Source organism: Physella acuta, unplaced genomic scaffold (assembly GCF_028476545.2).
Source record: "Physella acuta isolate Inbredline_101_S28 unplaced genomic scaffold, ASM2847654v3 ptg000223l, whole genome shotgun sequence".
NCBI lineage: Eukaryota > Metazoa > Mollusca > Gastropoda > Physidae > Physella > Physella acuta.
In genome coordinates this window covers 78,351-96,437 of record NW_026731742.1, presented here as the reverse complement: position 1 = coordinate 96,437, position 18,087 = coordinate 78,351, and the positions used below count along the sequence as shown (strand labels likewise).

The 18,087-nt window shown below is 35.6% G+C and overlaps 1 protein-coding gene across 4 annotated transcripts; it reads right to left on the bottom strand.

Annotated features, from left to right (window-relative positions):
• Positions 1 to 3,680: 3,680 nt before the first annotated feature.
• Positions 3,681 to 17,444, bottom strand: LOC131937856 (metal-response element-binding transcription factor 2). Of its 4 annotated transcripts, none has more exons than XM_059295548.1 (15): positions 17,412 to 17,444; positions 16,390 to 16,690; positions 16,013 to 16,094; positions 15,741 to 15,833; positions 15,349 to 15,437; positions 14,802 to 14,832; positions 14,653 to 14,693; positions 14,025 to 14,101; positions 11,872 to 11,924; positions 10,055 to 10,166; positions 9,694 to 9,826; positions 9,510 to 9,577; positions 9,258 to 9,425; positions 8,548 to 8,650; positions 3,681 to 6,366 (listed from the first exon to the last, which is right to left on the bottom strand). In XM_059295548.1, exons 2-15 carry the CDS (start codon positions 16,519 to 16,521, stop codon positions 5,026 to 5,028), a joined length of 2,523 nt encoding a protein of 840 aa, XP_059151531.1. In that variant the 5' UTR covers positions 16,522 to 16,690; positions 17,412 to 17,444; the 3' UTR covers positions 3,681 to 5,025. The 4 variants fall into 4 exon arrangements, with proteins under 4 accessions (XP_059151531.1, XP_059151529.1, XP_059151530.1 ...); XM_059295546.1 differs by having other exon boundaries at positions 17,290 to 17,429; XM_059295547.1 differs by having other exon boundaries at positions 17,320 to 17,429.
• Between the last annotated feature and the right edge of the window lie 643 nt (positions 17,445 to 18,087).

Sequence of the window (18,087 nt, the reverse complement as noted above, 5' to 3'; positions counted from 1 at the left end):
TTCTGTAGTTTAATTGGATGTAGTGGGGGATGTTTGCTGGATTGTCAGTGTGTATGGAGAAGCTACGGTTGGTGGTGAGAGGGATTGTGTATATGGAAGGTTCTTTGTTACTGTAGGGTTGTAGTGCTTTAATGAGTGTGCGATCGCTTAGTGTAGGTGGGACCCACCTAAGGGTTCCGTTGACTCTGTTCTTTTCGTGTAAAGTGGAGAATAGTGTGTAGGGACCGTGTGTTTTGTGTGTGTTGTGTAGGGTGGTGACGTCGAAGGCATTTGATGTGAAGAACCACGTGTCTGCACGACCATAATTGAGGAGGAAGATCTGTTGGTTGCTTATTAGTTGTCGAAGGATGTGACCTCTTAGATTGGGTTGACCTCCTGAGTTGATTGTGACTTGAATGGTGGGTGAGTCAGCCGGGAAGAGTTCTGGACAGTCCTCATCAGGTAGATCGAGTATGGCGGTGGTGGCTGAAAGGGGTTGGGCCCTGGATTTCATTAAACCCCCCGGACAGTAGTCCGGGAGGCTCCTCCCCAAGCCTCTCGGCCCAGGGGGAACATCCGAGGGCGCAACCCCTTTGTGAACGTTGACTATATTTGCATATGTCGTTGAGCTAGGCTGTGACATTGTAGGGAGCGTAGAATAGTTTTCAACTAGCAATAACTGGTATTGCTATGTAACTAATCGGAAGTTAACACCAAATTACTGCTTGTAAAAAAATTTATCCCTCGTTAGAATCCTATGTTTTTAGTTCCGACGATAGCAATTAACGCAAGGAAGGTTTATACCAAATTTTAAGTACTTTACTTATGGTTTCGGAAAATTGTTTACAAACAAATTCAAAATGTAATGAAATATTAACAAAATATTTATTTGCAAATATTTTGCAATACATATACCCTACAATTTATATACTGTATTATAGTAAAAGAAGCGTTACTACTGCTGTACAATTTTGACATATGTATGTCGAATAGTTTTTTTTGTGTGAATATTTTTGTTTTCCTCCCTTAGTCTGGGTGATACTGCCCCCTTAATCCCTACAATATTTAAAAAAACAAAAATCCATATGTTCATGAATATTATAAAGAATATCATTACAATAAAAAAAAATCAATAGGCTATGTGCTTAATCACTCTACGAATGCCGTAACGTCCATCAAAATGAATATGGGCATACTTATTATGCAATGAATAGAAACATAATAAAGATGCCCCGATAATATATAAATAAAACGAACATGGGCATATAATTACTGTATGGATGCCCTTCAGACATTCTATAATGTATATAAGCATATTTAATATCCCCCGATAATATATAAAACAAATATGGGCATAATTTATTGCTGTAAGGATGCCCTTTAAAAATGCAAACGTGAATACAAGTAAAATTAATTTAAAGATGCTCTGACGATATATAAATATATATATATATATATATATATATATATATATATATATATATATATATATATATATATATATAAAATGAATACTGGCATAATTACTGTATGGATGCCCTTAAAAGTATTATGATGAATATAAGCAAAATTACATTAAAGATGCCCCTACAGTGTAAAAATTATAATCATGGGCTTTAATACTCTATGGATGACCATAAGTGTACAAAATGATTATAGGCATATATTCTATAAAAGATGCCCCTACCTACAATATACCTAAATAAGTATCAGATTCTCTATTAATTGAAAGACTGCATACCGTTGTTAAAGGAATATCAATGACTACTACACCACTACCCTTCACCGATGCCCCTTTCTCCCTGAACCTTGTATGACACGAATAGTACGATGACTATATCCGTGCCATTTGTTAGTTGTATTTACACATATGGGTGAATTCGGCAAATTGATAATCCTGCCTAGGTAGTCAAACCTAAGATTTTAAATTTTCTTCCACAAAAAAAAACCCCTAAAATTTTACCCCGTTTGATGCCCCCCCCCCCCCTGATGTGGATGCCCGGGCCCCCTCCCTTCACTACCGCCCAGCACGCCCCAGAGCGTACTGTATGAGAGCCTTGAGTGTTCGTGAATCAATCTCCGTAAAAGAGAGGTAGATTACACTTCGGTGACCGCCCAGGTGTCAGTGACGTAGAGGGGCGCCCCCGGTTCTGAATAATAGTCTACATATAACTAAAATATAGGTCTTGAATTTCAAATCATTCATTTTCCCACGTTTTCTTTAACTTGCTTTCGCGTCTGTTTATTTATTTGTTTGTTTTTCCAATCAAATCTTGCGATCGAAATTTCGGGCACTTCCCAGTTAGCTACCGCGCTGAAATTTTCAGGGAAGCTATGTGTCCGATGACAATACAATATTCAATTATTATTATTACTAAATTGATCCATGGGAAACTTTTATTGATCATTTTAGACTCCTATTGATTTGTACCAAAAAAGGGACATAACCCAGTAATTGTAATTTGATGAAAACAAGGTTCGGTACTTTCCCTCTTCAAGCTTACTGAAGGAGCGAGCACGCGATTGGCTGAGTAGTGGTCACGCGGTGTTTGTGTACAAACCTATGCAAATCTGACTGATCAGGAAGTAGAATATTGATGGTCGAATGGTTTGCACGCGAGGGCAAAATGGTGAAAGAAACGGCAACACAGAAGAAACGTCGATTGGAAAAGGCACGTGTTTTTTACGAGTTGTCTTCGTTTACCCAAAAAAAAAGTGAATGCGAGAAGATAAAATCGATAGCAAGACTTGAATGCAAACAGACAAAGACTAAAAAGTAGAAAATAAATGCTATACATCACAATAATGCAAGCGATCACTCTACTATAAGCGATAGCAAACTGCGTGCGCATTATGACGAAAAATGAAAAAGTGGGGCGCCGTGATTTTCTTAGTTTCTAATACTGTTGACTCTCTACAAGCTCCCTAATAAAACTCAATAGTATTATCTAATCAATAGTAATATAACTTTTACATCTTATATTAACAATGACCGATAAAAAAACTTTTACTTCGGCGCCCCACGTTTTTCAGTTTTTTGTCATAATGCGCACGCAGTTTGCGATCGCTTGCATTATTGTGATGTATAGCATTTATTTTCTACTTTTTAGTTCAATCAGAAAACGTGGGTTTTTAAAAACTTTTTTAATGATAATTATTTTAAATTAGCTACTGTTTTTTTTGTGTTCCTTTAAGATCATTTTTTTAACATAATGATAAGGTATGGGTTAGATCACTGTATTGCTAAGACACCTTTTTACAGGTAGTTGCAAAAACAATATTTACTAATGTATTCAGCGGTTAAACTGTAGCTGACGCAGCCGCCGGCGATTGCGTGACATAAAGCACCACGGGCTCCAGTGTGAGCATTGCGCGTACGGTCGTTTAAATTTTTTTACACGTCCTCCGGCGCCCTGTAGGGTACTATTTGACTTCCCAGCGTATGCTATGGCGCATACGTTCGTTTTAAATAGTGCGATAGAATATAAATAAGATGTAGTATTAAAGTCGTTCACTAAATTGAATCAGGCGCGTGCCCAAGCAGAATGCGATTTGACGCCGTTTTTCTGTTAAGACCAAGACACTCTTGGAATTGTATTTTCTGCAGATAAAAAGCAGTCTTACACCGCGTTACTACAACATGCCGCTATGCAGCAAAGAGTAGTTTGAGAACAAATAAACACAGAAAGAGGTTGGTTTTTAAGGTTTAATCACAAGAAAAATGCACCCATCCATAGAGGGACTACCGACCCAGTCACTACACAGGGCAGGCTCAAATTAATACTGAATAAAAACTCTGCCATTTACAGCCTAACTACACAGTTCAACAAATGCTGGGGGTTATTGGAATGGAAAAGAAAAAAGCCAGTAGCCAGTACATTCAACCACTCAACAGAACTGGTCAATCTACATAGCACATTTTATTCCAATCGTTACAAATTCTTGTACAGCAATGATTGAGTCAACTGTCCAGATGGACTTAGGACAGGTCAGCATTGAAAGACACCCATCAAACAGCATACATCACAGCATACAACACAGCCCATCCATCAAACAGCCACAACACAGCCCATCCATCAAGATTACATCCCTCTACCGGTGATTCAAACATTGATTTGCATTATTTCAAAGATTAGGAACAGATTGACATAAATATTTGATATGATGGCACAGTAAAAAAATCACACACAGAATTAACAAACACTGTATCTACAAATCACTTATAAGATTAGTATCATTTGTTAAAAATTGTGTTTATACAGATGATTTAAAACTTCACATAACTGAAATACAGGTCAAATAAATAAGGCTAAAATAAACAAAGAGCTGTCCAAAGACAAGCAAGCCATAGATTAAAATTAGATTAAAATGTGTTGACCACCAACCAACACTCTAGTAGGCCACAACAAATCCATCCTTGTGCTGGGAGTGGAATGGTTCAGTGGCCGGAGCCTCGATTTAGTTTTCTGCCGGAGCCTCGATTTAGTTTTCTATGTCAGACAGGTCTGAGTTTCATCACACATGCCAGTGGCAACCATCAAATACATCACACATGCCAGTGGCAACCATCAAATACATCACACATGCCAGTGGCAACCATCAAATACATCACACATGCCAGTGGCAACCATCAAATACATCACACATGCCAGTGGCAACCATCAAATACATCACACATGCCAGTGGCAACCATCAAATACATCACACATGCCAGTGGCAACCATCAAATACATCACACATGCCAGTGGCAACCATCAAATACATCACACATGCCAGTGGCAACCATCAAATACATCACACATGCCAGTGGCAACCATCAAATACATCACACATGCCAGTGGCAACCATCACTTAAATACCTGGACTGATGTTGAATTAACTGGGATCCTGGAATGCCAGTGTACATTTGTGTGGACTAGAAAATAGGGACCAACATAGGAGACCCACTCTACCAACAACACAACTAGTAGGACTCCAGATGGTTTCCTCCTGTGGCCCATCTATGTCTACTAGATGATGGGATGAATGTCAGCCAGAGATGGGAGACTAAGACCAGTTGACCAAGTACTCTACAGTTGTATCATCAGGCCGTACGCGCAGTGAAATCACTTGGTATTGTCTGTCTGCACCAACAGCCACAGATGTGGGACCAGTGGCACCTTCAAAATATTCATAACTTTTATTATCAAGTGAAGCCTCAAATCTTTTCACTGAATGACGACTTCTGTGGCTTCGCCGTACAAGGTCTTGGCTAGACAGATCACTGTCCTCACTACATTCATTCATCACATCATGCTTGCGCTTGAAACCTTTCTTGGGCTGTCTTTTGGATTTGACAGTCTGTGAGCAAGGTGAAGGTTGAGCAGGCAGCTGTAGGTCAGGAAGAGGAGAAACGGCGGCTCTGGCCTCTTCAAGAACAGGAAAACGAAACCCACAGGTAGGAGTCAAATTTTTAAGGCACCTGTTTAAAGCCTTCATCCGCTTTTCTGCTTCAATGTCCTCAACTGGCTTTTTGAGTGAATATCCATTTTTGGCTTGCTTTGGTGCTGAGCTTGTGTTTACACAGTGGGAGCTGAGACTAGAGCCTCGGGCTGAGGCATGACGTAGTCTGGGAGATATGCCCTGAGATGGAGATATGCCCTGAGATGGAGATATGCCCTGAGAACCAGTATCACTACAGGAACCCTTTAGTTTCCTTGGTGTAGCTACAGACTGAGTTGTGTCTAGCAGGAGAGCCAACTCCCCTTTGAAGCCTTTGATGGTGTTGGCTGTTGAAGATGGTACAGGGGCTAATGGAATACAAGATTTCATCTCATCATCTGGGAACAGCACATGCGCCAGACGGGACAGCTGCTGCTCAAAATGTTGTCTCTGCTGTCGTATGCTGTCCTGTTCTGTCTGGGTGAGAAATGGATGATTGAGACCAGAGAAACTGTCTGGCTCTGGGAACGCCGTGTCCAGTGACCAGAAGGCTGGCCTGGTGTCCACCTCAACATGGACCTCCTCTTCTACTTTGGCAGGCGAGTTATTGTTGGCATCAAATATATCAAAGCTGCTATACAAACATTTTCTAGTGCGCCTCCCTGGGGAGTCTTCAGGCAACGGAGATTTTCTAGTGCGCCTCCCTGGGGAGTCTTCAGGCAACGGAGATTTTCTAGTGCGCCTCCCTGGGGAGTCTTCAGGCAATGGAGATTTTCTAGTGCGCCTCCCTGGGGAGTCTTCAGGCAACGGAGATTTTCTAGTGCGCCTCCCTGGGGAGTCTTCAGGCAATGGAGATTTTCTAGTGCGCCTCCCTGGGGAGTCTTCAGGCAACGGAGATTTTCTAGTGCGCCTCCCAGGGGAATCATCAAGACATTTGACTGGCGTGCAGTAATTGTGTTCAGATTTCTGGAACAAAAATATCTTGAAATAATTGGTGTTAACTTATTATTAAGTAGAAGAGAATCTGGGGTTATAGAAACCTGATAGAGATGTGACCTTACAAGCTCAATACTCACTTCTAAATTTTTTTAATAAAAAAACTTCAAATCTGAAAAATGACTTTCTAGAACCAATGCCATTTTCATTCAACTCAATAACTTGCCTGATATCATGACCTATTAAACACCTAGTTCTGTTATTTTTGACAAAAGATTTGAAGTTGTTATTCATTGGCAAAATGAATGGGGAAAGAAAGAAATTTAATAAAAAAATTATACAAAAGCAATACAAAAAAACTTAGTTTTATAAATATCTAGCAAAACTTTTGAGAAGTAAGTAAGGAGAGAAATCCACACATTTTCCAAATGTATTCACATAACAAAAACACAATAAAGGCTGGTTTACTGTATCGACTGCTCATACTCATCTCCATTTTGACTTCAATAATTCTAAGATACTAAAAAATTTAAATACTGTATTTAAAATTTAATACTTTTTTTTTACTTAACCATTTAACTCTTGATGTCACAAAAACTTTGACTTAACCATATAACTCTTGATGTCACAAAAACTTTGACTTAACCATATAACTCTTGATGTCACAAAAACTTTGACTTAACCATTTAACTCTTGATGTCACAAAAACTTTGACTTAACCATTTAACTCTTGATGTCACAAAAACTTTGACTTAACCATATAACTCTTGATGTCACAAAAACTTTGACTTAACCATTTAACTCTTGATGTCACAAAAACTTTGACTTAACCATTTAACTCTTGATGTCACAAAAACTTTGACTTAACCATTTAACTCTTGATGTCACAAAAACTTTGACTTAACCATATAACTCTTGATGTCACAAAAACTTTGACTTAACCATTTAACTCTTGATGTCACAAAAACTTTGACTTAACCATATAACTCTTGATGTCACAAAAACTTTGACTTAACCATATAACTCTTGATGTCACAAAAACTTTTTAAATTGTGTCATTGCACCACTGGTTACACTTTTTATAGCACTTCTTGGTTTCACCCCCTCCCCAAGAAAGTATATATATATATATATATATATATATATATATATATATATATATATATATATATATATATATATATAGTGTCGGCCTAAATTTAAATATATGCAACATTTGTGTACATGGCTTTAATCACTGCAGACGTTAATAGTAACGATTGTATCTACTATCTGTTAATAATACAGTTTGATTTTGTACATTTTGCAATTACTCAAAATTTGAAAGCAGGCAGAGAATTAGATATTTTACTTATACTTTAAATTGCATTTATCTATCTGAAACAAACAATACTCAAGTTATAGGCTTTTGAAACACAAAAAGTAGAATAAGTTCCACTTTCGGTTTCAGGAAATTACTGAAAAGTTGATACAGAACTACAAATTTGATATAATACTTATATATGAAATTTCATCAACCTAGCTGTAATGGTACTCGAGTTATCATGTTCACACATACACAGACATCCAGAAAAAATTTGCAAAACTCTATTTTTCCGACTCGGGGGTGGGGGTGGTGGTTGTGAAAATCTCAATTTCAGTTTTTTTTTTTTGCAAGATTATAATACTTCCTCTAAACTTTGAATACGAGAAAGTAAAACAAAGATTGTTTGTTGTTGATGAAATGTTTTTAAATTGTGGATTTTTTTAAAAGACCCACCCTATTTTTAAATTTTATTTTAAAGAGTACTGCCCCTTTCCTGACTAGGGCAAGTGAGAAAAGCAAAACGACCAAGGAGATAAAAGTTGAATGGAGAAAGTTCCCAAACAATGAAAGAAAATCAGTCACAAAAAAAGGAAGAGAAATTTCCAATTCAATTATTTCTAAGTTTAGATCAATAGCAGATCCCAGAAGTAGCTGGGCGCATTTAATTTTTTAACACAGACAAAAATTGACATAATTGTTACAACAACACTTATAATCTAAATCTTTAGATGCATGATCAAAATATTTAACACAACAGCCCAATTTAAATATAGAAATGAAAAAGGTAATGGAAATCCTAAGAAACAGAACATATCTGACTGACATTTTAAATGAAGCAAAAATAGAGATTTCTGAAAATGTGTAACTAGTCATATCTCAATGTAAGAAGGAAAATACAAACTCACCACTCTAGCTATTTTAGCTAATTTGGATTCTTTAAGTCTAGCACTTAGTGTTGGTGGCACAACCTTCTTTGCTCCTCTCAGAACATACGGCACGGACAAACTACTGTACAGATCAGAAAATACAGAGCATCATTTACACATCAGAAAATACAGAGCATCATTTACAGATCAGAAAATACAGAGCATCATTTACAGATCAGAAAATACAGAGCATCGTTTACACATCAGAAAATACAGAGCATCGTTTACACATCAGAAAATACAGAGCATCATTTACATATTGAAAACTGGAAATATTAAGTGTCACTTAAAAATGACGGAAAAAAAAAAAAGGAAAACTTGAATTAACTATAAAGAAGACAAATATCCAAGAAGACAAATATCACTTTTCCCATCAGTAAGCGAGTCTGTGTCCTACATGAAAGTGATACAGTCTGTGTCCTACATGAAAGTGTATAGTCTGTGTCCTACATGAAAGTGTACAGTCTGTGTCCTACATGAAAGTGATACAGTCTATGTCCTACATGAAAGTGATACAGTCTAGTCTGTGTCCTACATGAAAGTGTAGAGTCTAGTCTATGTCCTACATGAAAGTGATACAGTCTAGTCTGTGTCCTACATGAAAGTGTAGAGTCTAGTCTGTGTCCTACATGAAAGTGATAAGTCTAGTCTGTGTCTTACATGAAAGTGAAGGTCCAGAGTTCACTTACTATTTACTGGGACTAAAAATATATTTTTTTAATGCAGCATCAGCCAATGACTCTGCTGTGATGATTTTATCCGCTGTTGGGATGGCTATAGATGCTGGTCCTGGTGGAATGCGTTCCCTGATGCCAAAATAAGTGCATCTCTTCTTAACCTCTGACCCACAGCAAAAGCTAAAATTTAGAGAAATATTTCATTGGAATGAAATCCAAGACCAAATAAATCTAAGTGTTGAATAGAAAAAGTGAGCAACTCACATGGAACTATTTCTTTTAAATATATTCATCAGGTGGCCACGGATTGCATCTTTACTGCCATGGTGACCCTTCATTGGAATATCAAAAATGGGTTCAGATTTTTTTTTTACAGCTAACCAACTATCTGTATATTGAACTCACAACCATCTAGTTATACACAACCAAAAATTATATTTACACCTACATTTAGCAATTTTTTCAAACCAAAACTTTGGGAGCGACCCAAAATAAATGGTAGAATATCAGAATCCAAGTCAACATATCTTGTTCCCATTGTCATGATCAGATGAAACATGGTTATGTGAGTGATAGACAGCCTAGTCAAAAATTAAATATGGTCATATAGCTGACAAATAACTAAATATCTTAACAAACAACACAGACAGCTAAAAGCATTAAAAAAAATTAAGTAGAAATGAAATCTCAATTTTAATATTTGGCTACTTGCAAATAAAGTAATAACAAATAGCATAAATTAAAAGGGAAAATATGTAAAGTGTATCCATCTAGATTAAATCAAAAGGGAAAATATGTAAAAAGTTTACCAGTCTAGCTCCATGCGCTGTAAAAACTCCTGCCCATGGTTACAATGAGCACAAGCAAAGATAAAAAAGCGGTCGCCAATAAGCAACTCCTCTTGTATACTGGGGATGCAAGCTGAAGATAAATAAGGGAATATTTTGTAGACTGTGGAAGCTAGTTTTCAGCCACAAAAGTGGATTTCCAAATCATTATGTAAGTTAAGCTATTTTCTATAAACATGCACAAATCCATTATTTTTTCACTGGCTTTAACTCAGAGACCATACTATAATTCTAGCAGAATTATTATTGATCACCCAACTTCTACTATGATACTTCCTAGATATCCATTGAAACATTTCATGTTGTAGGGAACTGCATGAGCTACAAGTAGAAATTTAAAGTAAGTAATAATATATTTTTAAAGGGGGGTGCATGTGTGTGTTTGTTGGTTTAAGAGAATTATTACTTATCATTTCCAATCTTTCTCTTGGGAAAATTTGGTGAAAAATTCCGGTGTTACTGAAATAATCCCTAGTTATAGATAGGCCTATCAGCCATCACATAGTGGTAGTTACTGGCAAAAATGGTGTCCACGTCTAGTTGTGGACAAATCAATCCATGTAGATGTACTAATTTGGGCAGAGCTGGTGTTTTTATCATTGTAGCTTCTGCGTATCTACTTATAGATATATCTGCAACTGCTTATATCCTTTCACACCCGGTCAAGGTTTTCTACATTAAGCTTCCATATATATATTGTTTTTTAAAAGTTTCAAAAGGATGTTCATATCTTAAAAAAATTTTATAAACAGAAATTCGTTTGACCGGTAAGTGCTTATTTCTTCCAATGATTGAGGAAATACACACTGTTTATACCCTCTCACATTCTGTGATTATATTTGGCTATATTCAGCTTCTATTTATAAGCATACATATTTTTAGAATTGGTGAACAGGAATGTAAATTTTTAGAAATTTTAAAGACAAGTTTTTTCCCTTTCTCGTGAACCCATCCAGTGCATTGCTGTGGTCTAAGAAGAAAGGCTGACCCCATATTTTAAGAGAATTTCATCAATGCGTTAGCAATATTGTGTATTTGTATTTTTTGATGCGTGACCTTGTTTTCCAAAATAGTTATTTAAATATAAACAAAGCAAGCACTAAATTTCTTGGATCATTGTTTTTGTGGTGCCTGTTTGTTCAGACTAAAGGTCAGATGCCATACAGCGTGCTTTAGGAAAGCCTTGAGTGTAATCACCCTCAGTAATGGTGACCTTTATGCATTACTGCACTCCATCTGATCTCTATGGAACTGGGAAGTTGCTGGAAATACTTATGGGGAGTTTTCTGTATCAAAAATAATTTAAATTAGGCTGGTGTCACAGGCTTTCTTATGATCACAGAGACACCTACCCTTTCTTATAAGTGCAATACACTATCAGAAGGATACAATAGGCTACTATAATTGTTGACTAAATCGATTCAGGTGCTTATCTCTGTAGGTGTTGTGAATGGACCTTGGTGTATTGAAAGGGTTTGAGAGTATGTGCGCAGTGGAATGTGTGTTAATAAAAGATGTTGAATGTGATGAGGCAAGTAAGGATGTGACATGCCAGGATAGGATTTGGTTGTTAAGGGAAGCAGTTGCAGTTTAGTCTTGTAGCGTGAGGGTGTGGAAGTCATGTTGTCGTCGATGTAGCCATGTCTTTTATATGTAATCAAAAGATGAAATTGAACAATGTCGTCCTGTGATATTTTAAATTGAAACGTTTGTGTACGTGGTATTTCAAGTCTTATGACATCATAACAAAAGGGAGTCTGACATGAAATAATATTTACCTTCATGAAACCATTGTCTACATCGACAACATTGAAGCATCTTATTATACCAGCTGGAAAAAAAAAAGATTCAACGTTTTTAGATGTGAACTAAGCACAACACCTCTGAATAACAAAGAGGACAACACACCTTTTAATTTGAACAGGACAACACACATTTTAATTTGAACAACACAACACAGACATGTCTACCCTGACGACAAAAAGTAGGAACAGTCATACCTAAAAAGAGGAATTTGAAGCGAAAAAGAGAAACATACGTGCAGATACATTTTTGCCATGCCAAAAAAAAAGTAAAATAATTCCAGTGACATTATACACGGGAGAATAGATACAAGCAGAGGTTTAATGTTTGTTAGGTTTATATACTGCTTACATTTTTTCTTAAAACATAGGCTAACCAGTAAAATGAGAACTAGGAAACTAGGAGCCCAACAGCTAACTTTTCCGCATTATCTATTCTACCTATTGCAAGTCAACTAGGAAACTAGGAGCCCAACAGCTAACTTTTCCGCATTATCTATTCTACCTATTGCAAGTCAACTAGGAAACTAGGAGCCCAACAGCTAACTTTTCCGCATTATCTATTCTACCTATTGCAAGTCAACTAGGAAACTAGGAGCCCAACAGCTAACTTTTCCACATTATTCTACCTATTGCAAGTCAACTAGGAAATGGGACAATGTAACAAAGGGCAAACAATCGCTCTTCCATGTTCTTTTTTTTTCATTTGATTGATAAGTTGTTTTTTCAATTACTTATACATTTTCACTTTTTTTTCAAATTTGATAAAACGGAACAAACTGACGAAAGCTGAATGACGCAACAAGACAATTTATTTTTAAAACAGCCGAACAAATCTGTTTTTGGTGGGATGTTATGCATGTCTGACACACACTTAAATGACAACCAGACAAAACACCTTTAAATAAGGGTAAAACAACACACCTTTAAATAAGGGTAAAACAACACACCTTTAAATAAGGGTAAAACAACACACCTTTAAATAAGGGTAAAACAACACACCTTTAAATAAGGGTAAAACAACACACCTTTAAATAAGGGTAAAACAACACACCTTTAAATAAGGGTAAAACAACACACCTTTAAATGAAGACAAGACAACACACAGGGATGTGACCAGACCATGAAAAAAAATAGGAAATTTCTTTCGGACAAGAACTCAATATGTTTTATCGCAGCCGTTAGTTAATTATTGTTTATTATAGCTAATATTTGAAATAAATTAAAGTTTATGTTACTCTAAAAAAACAATAAAGACCTGTCTAAATGCAATGTAATGTTTACTTTAATATATATACAACTTTTAAAAAAAATTAAATTTATTATATAACAAAAAAGTAAATAAAGTTTTATTTTAACATTAAGCTAATTTAAATTGTAATGATCTAGTTGTACTGGTTTTCAATTTTCTTCCCTATAATATAAGTTATTTTCTTTTAAAGACAACCATGATAAAAATGTAAGTCTTCTAAAGAACCTAGATTCAGATTATTGTAATTTAAAAGTATCAGTTCATGTGCTGGAGAATGAAGACCAGATTAGCTGCAATTAGAAAGGGTCTTATATTTATATTAAAAAGTCTTTTGGAATTAATACTTGTAAAAACAAGTGAACCAAAATTAACCACTTTGATAGCCAAGCAACATCATTATTTATGCTTTTGGAATAGCTGTAGATTGTTATTAAAAGTAGTGGGTATCATATTTTTTCTTTCACAAATAAAACCCCAAACACAGACTTGGGGTCATGGTGAGGTTACAAGAGCCACAGTTGCTAGTTAGTCTTGTCCTCATTTACCCTTTGCAACATTAATTTTAGTTTTCGAAATAAAATTGAAACATAGAGAAACTGTTGACTTGGGTAGCTTTAAAATCAGAATTAATACTCTATTAGATAGTTATGTGGAATGCGCACGTGGGTTGTTTCTTTAGAAGTGATTTCCATTTTTTCTAGTTTTTAAAACTTAGTAAAAAACTCAGAAAAAATAGAAAAATCAGCGGAAAAAATGAAATTTGCAAAGGAATATTTCAGCCGAAACGGGAAAAAAATGGATTTGTTCTAAAAATCTGAACAGTCACATGCCTGCTTTAAATGACAACAACACACCTAAAAATGATAACAAGACTTACATGCCTGGCCCGCCACAGTAACAGAAACACTGTTCCACATTTGAAGTGTGACAAGCATTCCATGTTAGATACTTGATCTGATGAAAAAGACATTGGCATATAATGTCCTACAGTGCACAAGTGTTAGAGTAAACCAACAATCTATATATATATATAATTCTCTTCTGGGAGACGCTAGAAAACAAGCTGTAAGTGCGCCTAGCAGTCCCCTCCCTTCCTCTGTAGGCATATCTCCATTACTCCCCCCATGGTCTGGTGAGCTGTTGTTCACGCTATATGTTTACAAGCGTAGAGACGGGTTTAGTGACGGCTATTAGGGGCAGATAATTTAGTTTGAAACTATATTAAACTTAGGGGAGGTAACTAAGAGGAGGCTGTTTTCACAGGGGGGGGGGGGGGGGGGGAGGGAAGGAGAGAGAGAAAGGAGGATTTTAATGTTTTAAAGCAAATATATTTTCAGTGGCAGCATTAGTACTGTCGAATTCACAAATTATGAATTACTGAAAAGTAGAAAAAAAAAAACAACAACTAAATAGCGGCGTATGATATGCCGCGGGTCGGCTCGTGAGAAATAATATCCTACAGTGCACAAGTGTTAGAGTAAACCAACAATAAGAAGAGTCCTCACCTGGTATGGGAAAAACTGGCTCATGTAGGAAAACTTGTCAGCTTCAAAGATACAAATTTCAAATCAATAAAATGACAACAAACATTTTAAAAGTCACAATTCTATTATTAGAGAGGTTAAAATCAACAAGACATCTAACTTGGACATACCTAAAGGGCCAGTACTCTTGGCACCGCCAGCCTGCATTAAAAATATATAAACAAATACACACATCAATGTAACATTGCTTTTAAGACAGGCATATATTTATTCTGATGCTATCATACTAAAGATACAAGTTACATTTTAGTAGTGAATGCATTCAATAAATTAAATTTTAAAATTACGATTGACCACAATTTTAACTCAGAAAAGTTGATAATTCAATACTTAAGTGCTGTAAATTTTAAAATTAAAAATATTTAAAACCCAGTTATTTGTAACATAATTAAGCAAACCTACTTGTGTCATAATTAAGCAAACCTACTTGTGTCATAATTAAACCTGCTTGTGTCATAATTAGGTAAACCTACTTGTGTCATAATTAGGTAAACCTACTTGTGTCTTAATTAAACCTACTTGTGTCATAATTAAGCAGACCTACTTGTGTCATAATATAACCTACTTGTGTCATAATATAACCTACTTGTGGCATAATATAACCTACTTGTGGCATAAAAAAAAACCTACATCAATAACCAAAGCAGTGTTGGTTACCTGAGCACAAGCAGCAAAGACACAAATTCTGCAGACAAACTTTTCATCCACATCATCTACAGGTGGCACATGACACATCTGGTGGTAATCTGATGGTAATCAAATGATATATTTTGGTGGTAATCTGATGGTAATCAAATGATATATTCTGGTGGTAATCTGATGGTAATCAAATGATATATTCTGGTGGTAATCTGATGGTAATCAAATGATATATTCTGGTGGTAATCTGATGGTAATCAAATGATATATTCTGGTGGTAATCTGATGGTAATCAAATGATATATTCTGGTGGTAATCAAATGATATATGCCTGTGTAAACTAACAATTAGCCTGGTTAATATGTAAATGAAAATTATAATTAAAGTGGGTGCTAAACAAGAGAAATTACCTCTGTCACAATTGCTGCACTTGACCAAAAGGTTGGTTGAGGTTGCTTCTTCTTTACCACAACAATGACACTGGGTACTGCCTTCCTCTTTTTCTGTGCAGAATACATTTTTAAAAATCTAGATTTCTATTTTTTTAAACAGGACGATTCCAATAAAACAATAAATTCCTTAACTTGAACCAACTGAGTATTCTGCTAATTGAAGTGATTATTCTAATCAGCCAACCCAGCAAACTTTTACCCCAAGAGTAGCCTCTCATGTAAAAACAAACCTTCTAACAGATCTTTAAAGTGCACTGTAGCTGTGGACTTGTCTTCAAACTCCACCATACAAGTTTTGTGTGAACTAGAGACCTGTCAGCAGAGAAAGATTGCATTAACCACAGCATGTTCTTGTATTGCCTACAACAAGTTACTAAATCCATTTTTTAATATTGACCTATTAATTTAAAATAAACTTTTTGAATGAAGATAGGGAACAGCTTATTAAAAAAGAAAAGTCTTTTTACCTGGCTTAATTTTTTAATAATCACTTTTGTGTGGAAATAAACGAGTTATGTGATAATAATATAGGCAACTGCTACTGTCACTACTGATAAATACTGTATATATTTATAATAACAATACAGACACAGTCTTAACAGTATACCTTGGTAACTCTGACTAAATAAAATAATCCATCTGTCCAACGAGCTAATACTTTGTCTTTTTCTTTGCTTTTCAAGCTGAGTTTCAATGGCATAGACTTGAACTTTTGACCATCTGACTTTCTTGGCTTCATTTTCAGTGAATTAGTAACATTAAAAAAGTCTTTAATGAATTTTTTAATATGTGGTGATAATAGTTAACATTCCACTTTTTGAAATTATGCTAAAGTTTTTTTTAGCAATCCTTTAAAACTGAAGATGATGTGTGTCCAAGATTTAAGCACTGTGCCTAGGTGTGGCCAACTGTGAACAAAAAGTTTGAAATGCAATGACATCAGTGTGGATTTTTAAAAAGAAGGTAGTCCAACATTTCAGTTTGCCCTTAAAATTAGCACCTAGATCTAGCCTAGAAATCTAGATAGGCCTATAAAGTTTAATTCTTATTAGGCCTAGAATCTAGGTCTAAATTTAATATCTAGAATAGTGACTAGACACTATGGATCTAGATCTATATCTGTAAATACTATCTAGAGATCTAGATAACTTTTTACTTTTTTTACGTATTCATGTTCAACAGGTCCATTCATTAATTTAATTAAAATTTAATTAATGTCATTTTGATTATTAATAAATATTAATGGGATACGACTACTTAAGACCCACTAGATCTAGTCTAGTGTTTTGCAAAAAGTGCAATATGTAAATTAAGCAACAACTGAGAAGTAGAATCTAGAAAACAGGGTCTTCGCATTAAAAAACACAAGCTGCAAGCAAACATCACAGTGAGCCTAACACTAGACTACTCAGTGATTCACGTCCATGTGTGTGTAGACTAGAAATCTAAGATGCAACAAGTTGCCGCAGTTTTAGTGAAATCTCAAGCATATTTTAGATCTAATTACCCATACGCAAAAGAGCGAATAGCATTATACAATTTTTTTTAACTAAAATTTTTCTTTTTCATGATTTTGAAAACATTTCTTAGCAAAATCATCACATTTCACATTTGTATAGCCCAAATTACTTTGCAATCTCCCGCCATGTTTTAGCAACGGCGTAGCGATTTCTATCACTGGTTTAATGCTACTGTTAGACCTAAACATTTTAAAATATGTATGTTAAAATATAATAAAACAAATCAAACGACGCAGCATACGTCTTACTATTTTAAAATGTACATAACATTGCATAACTCTTTCATGAAATATATTTAATTAATCAAAGGAACAAAGGACTATTTTATGAACCGAAGTAAACTTGATCTGTGCGCAGCATTTCCCCATTCAATCGGAAACTCCGCGGGTTTTATTCGTTATGGGAGACTATGCCTATATTATTATGTAGACTACGACAAAACTTCCATTCACAATTATTTCCCATTTATAAAGCTTTTTTCTCCGGATAAACGAATGGGGGGGGGGGGGGGAGAGAGAGAAGAGGAATGGGCGGACACTGTTTTATAATTCAAGTAAGGCTAGGCCTATATAATATTTTCAGCATAAATTATATATTTGTTTCTATTCCGTCCGGAGCGATGCCTGAAGCTAACACTGCTATTAATAATTTTAAGACAGCAATCCAAAAACAAAGTCCTAAGTAAATTCATAAAAATATGATTAGGTTTAATAAACCGTGTTTTATTATTCGCTTGTTCGGAGGGGGGGGGGGTGAAAAAGTTTCCCCACATAAGCGTTCTGTCA

Coding starts and splice junctions, on each gene's coding strand:
- LOC131937856 (XM_059295548.1), bottom strand. CDS start 16,521: ATGAAGCCAAGAAAGTCAGATGGTCAAAAGTTCAAGTCTATGCCATTG. Junction 16,095..16,389: donor ATTTAGTCAGAGTTACCAAG/GTATACTGTTAA, acceptor CTCTGCTGACAG/GTCTCTAGTTCACACAAAAC. Junction 15,834..16,012: donor CTTTAAAGATCTGTTAGAAG/GTTTGTTTTTAC, acceptor TATTCTGCACAG/AAAAAGAGGAAGGCAGTACC.